The sequence below is a fragment of the Sebastes fasciatus genome, chromosome 22 (assembly GCF_043250625.1).
Source record: "Sebastes fasciatus isolate fSebFas1 chromosome 22, fSebFas1.pri, whole genome shotgun sequence".
NCBI lineage: Eukaryota > Metazoa > Chordata > Actinopteri > Perciformes > Sebastidae > Sebastes > Sebastes fasciatus.
The window spans coordinates 12,297,090-12,310,420 of NC_133816.1; the positions used below are offsets into that span (position 1 = coordinate 12,297,090).

General features: G+C 41.0%; 1 protein-coding gene and 1 non-coding gene across 2 annotated transcripts in view; one reads left to right on the top strand and one right to left on the bottom strand.

Moving 5' to 3' along the window:
- Positions 1-13,331, top strand: part of adisspb (adipose secreted signaling protein b) — a 32,284-nt gene that overhangs the window by 16,782 nt on the left and 2,171 nt on the right. The window contains exons 4-6 of the mRNA XM_074623058.1: positions 4,910-5,048; positions 8,467-8,592; positions 12,271-13,305. Of these exons, the coding sequence (XP_074479159.1) occupies positions 4,910-5,048; positions 8,467-8,592; positions 12,271-12,371 (366 nt within the window). The 3' untranslated portion in view covers positions 12,372-13,305. The remainder of the gene's footprint in view (positions 1-4,909; positions 5,049-8,466; positions 8,593-12,270; positions 13,306-13,331) is intronic.
- Positions 10,627-10,697, bottom strand: trnag-gcc (transfer RNA glycine (anticodon GCC)). The gene has a single exon. It is a non-coding gene; the product is annotated as a tRNA-Gly (tRNA).

A 13,331-nucleotide genomic window follows, 5' to 3' on the forward strand; every position in this document is an offset into this window, starting at 1 on the left:
ATAAAAACATGCAGTTAAAAACGCCTGATATGCTAACATGGAAGCAGGTAAGGACGGGCTAGTAATACTTTTTGAAGCAGATATTAAATTAGTTTAGTTTTCCACTGGCCCTAAAAGTCTTGTCATAATTAATTAGGGACTGGACTTCCCTTGGTGCCATGTTCTTCGAGTGGTGGATATAATATCAGGAGGTAACTCTTTGATCTAGTGGAGCATCGATGGGCTTTATCTGCGAACCATCCAGGAGAAGATTAAAGTCTTTTCTCATCACCGTTAATCTCCTCTGTCGGCTATAAAGACAGAATAATGATATCAGACCTCTCATCTGTTCTCTGCTGTCAGCTCGGAGACCCTGGGGGAGCTCAACTTAGGAGCCAAGCAACGGCAACATAAACGGCTCCAACAAAAACTGCCTGTGGAAAAAAAAAAAAATACTAATGTGTCTTAAATTTGTCGACCAGTGACCATTAACTTGTTTCAGCTGTGACTTAATTAACGTTGAAGCTGCTGATGATCGTGATGCTAATGAAGGGTTGCATAAATGAAACTTGTTCCCTCTAACTGCTCAATTAAAACATGCAGTAGCTCATTTATTTCTGTCCTATTAGCAGTTCTTCAAGGCCTTTTTTCTTTGAATTAGTATCCCTGTGAACACGCATTCAACATTGCATCATTAATAGTAATAAAAATATAGGGAGAAACATGAGGGATACTTTGCAGCAAAGATCCTTGGCTGGATTTGAGCGCAGGACGTGAAACTAAGGAAAGGTGCTTCAATGCTTCCTTTATTTTATGCAGCTTCAATCCTCTTTCCTTGACCTCATGACGATTTCTGTCAAGGTCAAGGAACAGTGGTTAGGAAAGGACATTAGGATGTTTTTAGATGTTGGATGAGGACACTAAAGAGTAAAACCTTGTCTACAGATGAATAATAGCTCCTAATGTAAAAACAATTCAAAAGCACTGATTTAGATGTTTGAGAAAAAGACATGCACACAGGCAGAGGAACCGACCGCATGCTTTATCGAGCAAGTCATGGATTTGTTTCTCTTTGAGTGGCTGGCACACAAAATCAAGTGCATCTCAAGTAGCTCACGTTTTCGAAACGATTTCCTGTCTGCAGGCAGAGCATATCCTATGATCGTTTATATCAATATCACAGAATGACTTAAGCTGCCTCTGTGCTCATTTTCTCTCCGTTTTATTGTCACTGAATAATTAATTTAATTAATTCAGCCACTCAGACATTCCTTTTCTACCTTTATATTTTTCTGTGGATTTATAATAAATGTAAAAACGACTTTCCCAAGTTGAAGTGCACTAAACATGCATGGTATATCTACCTTAATAGACACCAAGCACATTCAGAAAGCTGTCTACTGTTTCTCAGTTATATCAAAACCCCAAAGGAAAGTTCTGCTCAGTGTAGCTGAGCCTTTCCAAGCTTTGAACGTAATTCTCTGCCAAATCAATTTGCTTAAAAGCTGCATGTGCACGTGTAGATGGACTACAAACTTGGCTGCGACCTCCACCGTAACAGAGCAGCCCGTTCGTGTGAGTGTGTTTCTCAAAGCTCTTTGAGCGTACTTGAGAGTGGGCACAGAGTACTGTCAGCCCGGCGTTATGGCTCTTCATGGAGGGAGGGGGGTTGTGTTGCTATGGAGATGGCCGGGTGGTGATTGTAAAGACCAAAGATGTAGGTGTGTGGGTTGGAGTGGTATGCATACAGCAGCTGTATGAATACCCGTTTTGATGAAACTAATTTGAATTTCACAAAGTCTGCATGTCAGCGCAGGCGGGGTGACGTAGCTCTAACACATAGTTGTGTTTCTGTGTGTCTGATCTCGTTTTTTGATTAAGATGGCGAAGCAGGGGATGGAAATGAGCAGCTGTCAGTGCTACAGAGATCTGCTCCAGAGGCCAATTCAGATTATTAGTGTGACTCAGGAAAGCCATGTTTCTGAACTTGCAGATTGTGTTTATGAGCTTTTTCTGTAAGCATATTACAATATAAAACTATAATCATATTACTGTGAGTAACCAGATTATGGGTTAATGCGATGTGTGGCTGCCTACAGGAAGCATTGCCATAAAATAAGAGAAGGGACATTTTTAGTTTAAAGGGATAGTTCGGGTGTTTTGAAGTGGGGTTTTATGAGCTACTTATCCACAGTCAGTGTATTACCTCACAGTAGATGAAGGTCGGCACGCCCCCAGTTTGGAGAAGCAGACAGCAGTTACCGCACTGAGGCAAAGCAATGAACTGCTGTGGACGGGGCTGGCAGCAAAATGTATTTTAGCCACCTAAAAGAAAGGCCCAACAAAAAAAACCAATAGCAGTTTAATTGTACGCTATATTTAGAATATTTTCACCGCTTTGCCTTGCCGTCAGATAGCCCTTTCAGACGAGGAACTGAAGCCGTTGTATCCATATATGTTCTCGCAAAAGCCACCAGACTCCATTGGAAAAAAACTGCAATTTTACCACGCAGAAAAGCGGGGTTGCTGGTCTACCACTGCCTCGATCGGTTAGTTTGTTTGTGTTATTGTGTGACTTTGGTGAATCTGAACTAACCATAGTCTGACACAGCAGTTACCCTCAGCTTTACTGAACCAAACTGTTTTGGTTCAGTCTCACCACTCTCATCAGCGTAGTTTACAGGCACAGTAAGCGGTTGTTTTCATCGAACAAGCTCTGATAAACCCACGGTACGTTACCTGCGTAGCACCAAGGCTCATTACACGATTCTTAGGTGATTGTACACTAATGAAAACATAGTTATGAATATCTGCTAATAGAGCCCCTGAAATTTTACACACTTTTCATTTAAAATGGTTTGCCAGCACTTTCAATGAATGAAAATGACTTTACTGAGTTACCATCTGGAGTCACAGCAACATTCATTTTATATTCTAGCACTGCCAACAGCTGTAAACCAGAATATAAAAGAGCTCACAAATCGTATAGGTTAGTGCCTCATTCACTGTCTGTGGAGGATTGTCGTTTTTTTTTCCTCCCAGTGACATCTTACAGTACATGTAACGATCTCCAGTTTGTAGCTAGTAAAGAGTGTTGCATGTTCATATATACTGACTGAATCATCTCGGTGAACTGGACATACAAGTTCATAAAATGTGTGGTATTTCCTCCTCAAGTCAAGTTCAGTGAAGAATTACACCATTTTCTTTTGATGAACAATGAGCCGTTTGTGTCTCTGGGTGTGTGCCACTCCCAGTGTTACACATCTTCAGAAACACCACTGTCATCGCTCGGCAGTGCACTCGTAAACTAGACTTTTAAATTGCTTACTAACTAAAATGTTTCATATTGGTTATCACTTCTCCGTCTCCATCATCGAAGCAACCTCTCTTTTGGTCCGAATCCGCGGCATGAAATTCATATTAAATCAATTTTTCAGACGCAGCTCACAGTGTCTGGACATGCGTGGGACTACGCTCTAAGAATGATTATTGTGTTTCTCTGCAGCGCTGCTCCACTGTTCCCTCTCTCCCTTCTCACTTCTTGCTGTTTGCAGCCTCTGCTCTGCTGCTTTAACCGGGGGGTCGTGTGGGGCTGTAGCTGCCGTTTGCAGCTCTAGCCGGAGGGGCTTTGGTGCTTATCTGTCCTCGCCTGCACTTCCCTGCGGCCTTCTCTCTCTCTCTCTCTCTCGCTGTGTCTCTTTTTTTTATCCCGACTCGTCTGTGAGGCTTTCTTCACTCCTCTCTGACGACTCCCTCATGAATGTTTCTCTTTGCTAAAGTTACACAGCTTCCTCTGCATCACTCCCCATCTCTCTACCTTGTCTGCTGCTCTTGATCTCACTTCCCCTACCTTATAGTCTCCTTTTAAATGTTGCATGTTGCTAGTATGAATTTAAAAAAGGTATCTGAAAATTCACGTACAACCTGATGCATGATCTTGTATACGGCTGCGACTGATTGGTTTCATTATTGATTTATCTGTTGATCATTTCTTTTAATTGTTTATATTGTAAAATGTCAGAAAATAGCGAGGCAAAGTCTTCCAATTAGTTGTTTTGTCTGACCAAGATTCCCAAAACCCCATGATATTCAAAGTCCAGTGATATGAATCAGAAAAAGCTGCACTTATTCACATTTGAGAAGCTAAAACCAGGAGTGAGCGGACTCAGTTGGTCGCAGTCTGCAACCACACCTCTAGATATTGCCAAATCCTACACACTGTACCTTTTTAAATGATTAATCAATTATCAAAATAGTTGCAGATTAACCTTCTGTTGATCGACTAATCATTGCAGCTGTAGCTCTGGCTCTGCTAAAGATCAACAAAGGTCAGAAATACTCAACTTGTTGATTGCTAACACAGAAAAATCCCTGCCAACTGCCAAGTGAATTTTGTCCTTCTGGGGGTCCATGCTGGCGTCTCTGCTTCACTCTCCAAACCGCTGTAGAAGGTGTAACCATGAATAATATTAGGCTCTTGAATTACTGACAAATCTATTCACAGGGGATTAGTATTATTGGAATATTTTTGGAGTTGAGTGAAATCCAGGAGGTGATTCATTTTTATTTCCCATCAGGCTGAAATTGCCAATTTGGCAGAGGTGAGGGGGGATTAAGATCAGCAGAGCAATAACTAATGATTTAAATTAGAGGACTCCCTCAAGGAAAACTCAGCCCAACAGTGCAGTGCTTATAAGAATTACTTATCCATGTTTCTCATTAATCCTTTATTTATTGAGCTGTAATGGACTTACACTATGCAATGTGAGGCCATGCCAAAGTCTGTTTGCCTCTCTATAAACCCCTCTCCCTATGTTACAGACGGATTAGTCCAAAGTTTGAGGGAGAGAGAAAGACAGCCATTGTTTTCCCTCCTAAATCTTTCCCTTTCAGCTCCCTAAATATCTCTCCCTCTCCCTCTCTGCAGGTCGGCTTCCTAAAGACGCAGCACCGCTATGAAATAGTGTTCACCTTGCCTGAGGTCCCGGCTCTGGGGAAGGATGTGTGTCCGGCTCGAGTACCCAGTCCACACCTCCGGATCACTGATATCACACCGGCACCAGAGGGTGAGATCAAAAACCAAACATGAATAAACACAGCAGAGTTTGCATCTAAAAGAAGCTCTTTAAAATATAAAATATATAAAGAACTTCTCTATTGCTCAATTAGCTCTGGTAAGGTTACTACATTTTCATGCTAAATATCATGGTCAACAGTGTTATCACAATATTTATCAAGCTTCCCTGAAGTACCACCATTAAGAGATTAATACTGAACAAACAGTGAACTGTATATTGCAGCTTTGTTGGACAGGGAGTCTAGTTTGCTGGTCTCTCAGCCCCCGTTTAACCGGTTGTGGCTACATTAATAAAACTGCTAATGAAGGCAGGTGCTTAACCGATGACTAATAACTGATTTGCATTTTAACATTTTGATCAACTCCGAGTTTCTCCCATCTGGCAGTTGGGCTATAAGGGTGCGTGTTCACAGGGGTGTTTTTTGGAACGCGAGAGATCGCCCCGCTTCCCAGCATTGGACGCTTAATGGGCTGCCACTAGACACAAGGCACTAGGCTCCTGATTGGACAAACACTTTCCGCGAGAAATAAGCTGCGCAGGTGCTGAATCTGTCTTTATTTTGGATCAACGACTGTTTAAAAGTTTCTCGGAAGTTTCCAGAGGCAGCGAGTCGCACCGGACGCCCCTGATTTGCATAAAGTAGCCTAGACCTCAACTTTATGCAAACCAGGAGCGGCCAACGTGACGCCCCGTCTCTCGAATCGTGCCGCCACACTACCAGAATGCATTGCACAGCTAATAGGAAGCTTGGAAAGGACGGAGGCTGTGGACACGTACCATTAGTCTGCAAGGTATCTCAGTTCTGACTCGTGCTCCAATCAATTTCAACCCTTCTTTTTTGGAAGACTCAATGTACTCCCAGGAGCCAGGGAGCCAGGGTTTATTTGAGAATCAGTTACAACGTTACTGCAGCTGATAACATAAACAATTATACCAAATATAAATATGTGCATAATTGGTTCCTACAAATATAATAAAATGACTTCACACCATGCGTGCGTTGGATTCTATTAAAGCCTGACAAACACTGAACTGTATATTGTTGGACTCTAGAGGAAGACAGACAGGGAGCCGAGTTTGTTGGTCTCTGCCCCCGTTTATCCGGCTGCGGCTGAATAAATCAAACTGCTAATGAAGGCAGGTGCTTAACAGATGACTAATAACTGTGACGCATTTTAAAATAAGATTGAAAAAAAATAAGATGAAATGTTATACATATAATGCATGACATAAAATGGAAAATAAAACACACTGAATAATAAGAATAATACTTAAGTTATACATTATCTGTAAACCACTTTTAGTAATACACCCTCTTCAGACAGCCCTCAACAATGTTGTTAATTAAAAAACAGTCTGTGCTGCAAAAAAACATCTTGGAAACCACTGTTGAAGAGGCAAAATGACCATAATAATCTGCACTAGATAAGGTCATTTGTAAATGCCATACTTAAGGATAACTTTGATATATGACCAGCCTGATACAGTCCAATAATAGTACTATATATTATAATTTTTTACACAAGCATAAAATTAAATTATTGAGAAGGATCCCATTAATTACTTTTATTTTAAAATTGTGACCACAATATGAATTGAAATGGACATTTTACAGTTGAAAAGTCTCTTCTCCAGCGCTCTCTGGTGGTCAAACTATGTAAAGATGACACTATTTGGAAATGACCTCAAACCTAGTTTGGCATTTCTGTACTTCAAGTTCTGGTCACCTATCGGCTGGACATATACGTTGACGTCAATAATTTATCTGGCGAGTTCTGACCTTTAACCCCTCCACTCTTCCCTACTTTGTTTCTGCAACTCCTACACAATAATTTCCTTCGGGATAAATACAGTTCTATCTTATCTTATCTTCTTATCTTATCCTCCCACACTCTGTAAGCTCAAGCCCTAAATTGCACAGCAGTGTTATAATTCCAGTATGTTGCATTTTGATCAGTAGACATTTCTGTCAGATCTCTGTTTTAATTTGCCATCAAACTGCTCTTGTGATGATGTTGCTGCAAGCTGCAAACGCAGCTCTTAAATGTCATTAATTATTTAAATCCCCTTTAAATTAGTTTTCTTAATAAAACCCGTCTAGACGGCATCAGACATGCAGCTGTCTGCACCAGCTCTGTGCAGGCTTGTGTCTCGGCTGCGTCTCCCGGGCATAACCGCCACCTGAAGCGTTTATTTAGGCTTCAAGTCTATTTTTTTCCCGATACTACGCGCGTAAACGAGAGGTTGACGGCCAATAAACACTACTACTTTACTATATTATTACAATTTACTACATATTTTACAGTTTTATCATTATTTTATCTTATTATTTATTATCATATTATCTTTATTTTAGCATTATCTGACATTTTTCTTTGACATTATAGTTTCCGATGGCTTGTTTTTCATTTATTAGTGTTTGTTTATTGATTCCATTTTGAAAAGTGGTACACAAATATAGTTTTCTTTACTGTTTAGTGTAATAATGTAATAGTTGGGCCTTGCTCGGACTCAGAGAAAACTGTAACCTGTTGTAAATGAATCATATGCATCAGTGCTGATGGAAAAATAGATCAGGAATACTCGAAAGTATTGCCAAAGCCAGAGTTTGGCCGCTCTTTTGCGACCCGACGCTTTGAAATTCGGGGTTAGGCTCAAACAGTATCACAAGTTATCTTCTCTGAGCCACATCCTACGCAACATTCATCCAGTGTAATATACAAATGCAAAAACACGTTTAGCATGCGCCTGTTTGTGTTGCAGGCAGACCTGATGTGAAATACTTTGCGAGTTAACTCTCGGTGGCATTGTTACAGGCTGCGTGGAGGACCAGATGGCTGAGGATTACAGGAACAGACAGTCGAGACAGCGTTAGCGCAGCAATCTGTCTCTGAGGAATCATAAAAAAATCATAAAAACAAAACACTTTCCTGCGTTTGTCTTGTATTCCCGTCACTCGTTGTGATCTCAGAGGTTGTAAACACCTATGAAATGGCAAACTTTACACGTGTGTGAGTCTTAAATGGATTCCCCTCTCACCACTAAACCTGCTGATTTGGGCCAAAAGTGATCCTCTAATGTTTCTGGGCCCACTAAATGCCTGTAACTGAAGCAGGTCATTGACCTTTACTGTGAGCTCACTTTCACACCCTTTTTTATTACATACTGTGTCTGGAGCTGGGTCAGCTGATGTTAACAGCGACAGGTGTGAGTTTACGTGCGTGTGTGTGTGTGTTTTAATATGTTCGTGACCATCATTTTGTTCTCTTGATCGTCTCGTATCAGTCTGATCCATATTCAAAACATCGCCTCACGCAGAGAGACAAAGAAAGAGTGTGTTACGTGTGTGTGAGGAAATCCAACCCCTCTTCATCTTTGTATTTTTCTCTGTGTGTGTGTTTCCCAGGAGGTCTGAAGGTGACGTGCGAGTACATGGCCCAGCAGGAGGGGGTTCTGTGTGAGGAGGTGCTGCTGCTGAGCGAGACCAACGAGGACGTCTGTGTTAAAGTCAGAGTTCACGCCAGAGTCATGGGTGAGGCGACTTTAGCGATATACGCGATAATCATCTTTGCAACACACTGTAGCTTGTAGAGGAGCTTCGTTTTTGACAGATGGGGAACTGAAAGTGTTTCCATCTGCCTGTTTTTATGCACATTTACAATTTGCGTATGAAAACAACTGTAGTTTTTGCTGTTAAAACTCAACATCGTACTGCCCTTTTTATCTTTATAGTAAGGCTGCAACTAACGATTATTTTCACAATCAGTTAATCTGTGATTTCGTTAGCTTAGAATGAGCCGTTTATATATCCATACGGAGCGGGTCCTCTTCACGGAGCCGGCCGCCATGTTTCTATAGTTGCCCATAACGGACAAACCAAACACTTAACTTTTTCCTGCTTGGGCCGGAGTCAATAACGCCGCCTCCGCTCTCTCTCTCTTGCTTCAACACTCATTTCCCTCGTACACACACACACACTCTGGCTCTGCTACTCTCCAAATGGCCTACGCTGCCCTTACAACAGCTCTAGGTAGGGCCATTCGTCTTTCGCCATGGTAGTTCTCCACCACGCTTGGCACACGGAAGAGGTTTAAGTTAGTTGCAATCTGCAACCTCACCACTAGATGCCGCCAACTTTAATCGTTTGGTCCATAAAAGTGAAACAATTGTGAAAAGTTTTCACAATCAATTCCAGTGTCCTAAAATCCAATGTGATATCTTTTAATCGCTTCTTTTGTCCGACCAACTTTCCGAAACCAAAAGATACGATCGAGAAGCTGGAACAAGACACTGTTGGCATTGGCATTTTTTCAATCAAAATAGCTGCCAATACATTTTCTGTCAACTGACTAATCGAATAATTGACTTATCATTCAGCAATACTTTATAGAATTTTAGAAATGTAGTTTTCCACAGAAGAGAGTCCTCATCCAGAGTTTTTAATGAGCACATTTTAATGTCAACGTGGGAGCAGCAAGTTCTTTCACACTAATTGGATCTAATTTTTTTATAATCAGCATTTTGAAGCCCATTAGTTTTACTACAGCTGACTGCTGAGAGTCTCTTATTTCTTCCTCTTCTAGTTTTAAAGTCAGAAACTGAGGGCACTATTTTCACTTGTGTGCTACCGCCACCTGCTGGTGACTCTGTACCTGCTGGTGACTCTGTGCAGAGGATCTTTTCAGTTCAAATCCTTGGTATTTTATAAAATGCAAAGTTGTTTTTCAGGTGTAACAAACACTGCAACATTATTGTCCTGCTCTCTTCTATTGTAAAGCTCTTTGAAGGCAGAGAAGAGCCTGTAATTAATTTGCATTTTCTCCACTTAAATCTGTGTCAGTGAGACTGAATTAGACGCTGGCATTTGTGTCAGCAGATGGAGAATTAGGTAAAGAGGGCATATGTGTGTTTCCATTAGTGGCAGCGTAAATATAGTAGCGATAGTGTGCGCTTTAGGATGATTGGTGGTTGTGTTGGTATATTTTTACTCACAGAACGTGACCTGAACATCTGTCCAGATGTCGGTGTGTAATTGAGAACAAACACGCTTAAAACAAACATTTCAGTCATTATAAATGCCTTATATAAAGCCTGTTAATATCTTTGAGGTTGTGTTTGTTGTAATCATTACTTCAATTAGTCAACTGGCAAAAAAAAGTATGACTATTTTAATAATCGCTTAATTATTCAAGTCTTTCATCGAGCAAGAATAAACAAATATTTGTCAGTTCCAGCTTCTCAATTGTGAGGATTTGCTTCTTTTCTATGATTTATATTGTTGTAAATAAAATGTCTTTAGGTTTTGGATGGTCGTTTGAACAAAACACGCTGATTTGAAGACGTCATTTTGGGCTCTGGGAAATTGTAAAGAGCAATTTCCCTATTTATCGACAATTCAAAGACCAAATAATGAATTTAAAAATAATGAATTGATACTGAATATAGTCATTTGCTACAGCCCTAATGATTATAAATACTGTTTTTTATATTGGATATATTTATGTGTGTCTGCAGTCATTCCCTGCAGTCTATTACATGATGGATATGGTGGAAAAATTAAAGTTATTGCATTGGCCGGGAATCGAACCCGGGCCTCCCGCGTGGCAGGCGAGAATTCTACCACTGAACCACCAATGCATTTGAGACTGTTTCTATGGCAACAAGAAATTTTAATAGTGAGCAAGACACAGATTAGTGAAATATAAAAATATTACGCTAGTGATTTAAATTGTCCCACTGCGAAACATTGCATCACAAGTGGTTAAAACATGTTCATTGTACGTGTTAAATTCAACTTACATGTGTTACCAACGCTGCCTTGTTCATAAGCACTATGACAGAGAACTGAAGCGGTTGACCAGTTCGTAACAGTACAGAGTGAATAGGTTTAACTCCTGTTCTGATTTCTGTGATCATCTGTTGCGTTACGCTCTACAGCTTTTAAGACTTGAGACGTCCACATGGGAGGCTCCTGTGTTCCACATGGGAGGGTCAGGAACTGCATAGAAGCAGATACTTCCAGTTGGAGGGGGAAGGGTAGCCCTGACCGGAGCGTCTCAGCCAGTCAGTTCTTTCTCCTACGCCGTGTACACACCGCATGGATTATAATCTTGCAATGTGGGACTGATATGACTGAAACCTTTCATTTAACAATAAGTGACTCTGTTTGGTTCAATGGAGCCAGAATGAAACTAGTTTTAACCCTCACAGATCTTGAGAAACACGCTCTTCATTTGCGTCTCAGCCAAAAGTCAGTTGCTCTTTTCCTGCAGCTTGTTCAAAATGCGGCCTCAAGACTTGCTATTGCTGCGAGAAAAGAAAGGACAAATCATTCACATCCTTGCATCCTTTCACTGTGAGTTTTGATGCTGATATTATTCTCAAAGGCTACTGCAGGCTACATGTCCCGAAGAGACCCACATAGACCCATTTCTGTCTTTTTTAGGGGGAGCAGGGGGTCTTTAGGGCGAGATAGCAGGTCAGCAGTAGATGCCACATAGAAGTGGTGTACATCATCTGAAAGCTGGGAACCTGAAGCTTAATTTGAGATGCAGCTCAGCACTGTGAGGGAGCCCAGTATGCAGAAATATTAAAATACACCATTTTTAGAATAGACGGAAATAACACAATTGCACTGCATGCATAAAACTGCATGTTTTTTTCCGAAAAATGCATGTGATTATCACAAAGTGGGCATGTCTGTAAAGGGGAGACTCGGGGGTACCCATAGAACCATTCACATATCTTGAGGTCAGAGGTCAAGGGATCCCTGTGAAAATGGCCATTACAGTTTTACCTCACCAAAATTTAGCCTAACTTCGTAGCGTTATTTAGCCTCCTTCCCGACAAGCTAACATGACATGGTTGGTACCAACCATTCGTTAGGTTTCATAGTTTCATATGATACCAGTATCTTCACTCTAGCTTTAAGACTGAGCCTGCTACAGCGTCAGACTCGTCAGGGTCTGAACTTCTCTCTCTAGCTCTCTTTGTTCATTCTTGGTGCAACTATTTATGTCACATTTTATCTGAACAACTGAGTTGTTCATAGCTTGAAATAAACCATGTCTAATGCATATGGATCAAAGTCTTTAGCCCATTGCTTGAAATAAACCATGTCTAATGCATATGGATCAAAGTCTTTAGCCCATTGCTTGTTAAGGTTTGAAAGTAAAGTGAATTTATTTTTCTCTCTCTTCCTCTCATCTAGATCGTCACCACGGTACCCCCATGCTGCTGGAGGGAGTCCGCTGCATCGGGGTGGAGCTGGAGTACGACTCTGAACAGAGCGACTGGCAGGGATTCGACTAAAGCTCAAGCTCCCCTTCCACCTGAAGTACACACACACACACACACACACACACACACACACACACACACACACACACACATACATACTTTCCAACATAGAAGTGTACGCTTCCCACATTATACACACACCAAATAGGAAAAAGTGTACACACAAATGATTTAGTGCCACGTAATGTACATAAAGCATTTCAAGTGTTCAGTGTTGGATTCAGAGGATGTTTGTGTCCTGAGAACATTTACATGCAAAAAAAAACATTCCTCTGCTGCAACTTTTCACAACATCTGAACAGACTAGTTTCCTCCCGCTCTTCATTTTGTCTCCATTTCTGTTGGTAATCTGTGTTTCCCTCGTTGAACTACTAGAGGGCGGCAGCGCTCTTTGAATCAGTGCAGCATCAGATCCATTTTCACCTCCGGTTCCCTCTTTTTCCTGAAGTGCAAACTGAATCCCACATGGATTTATAGGTGAGGGACTAAACAAGGGCTCTTTTATTAATTAAGTAGCTTCAAATTGACCTATAGGAAGAAATATAAATCTGCACAATTCAGGGGGAAAAGAGTTTAACTTATTAGTTGAGCCTGTAATGTCTCTGTTTAACCATAAGGGGGCACTGCAGACCTCTGTATGTAAAGCTCATCCAATCTGAAGGCTTTTTGGGGACAAACTGCTGCAGTGTCACATTTCTCCATTTAAAGGAAAAATCCAACTAGTGTGCTCTTATATTGTTATATAGGTTATTAACTATCTTTTCTGTATTTCCCAGGAAATCCCAAAGAACATGTGTGAACTTATTTCAATAGATTTAGGTGAGGAAGCAATAATAATAGAAAGAGGGGGGAAAAACTGAACATGAATAACACTTAAACATGTGCATTAATCTATTGAGGTATTTTTTCTGTGATGGATCTCCCTGCATGATGATGAAACATTTGTGTGCAATAGTGCATCTAGGAAGAAGC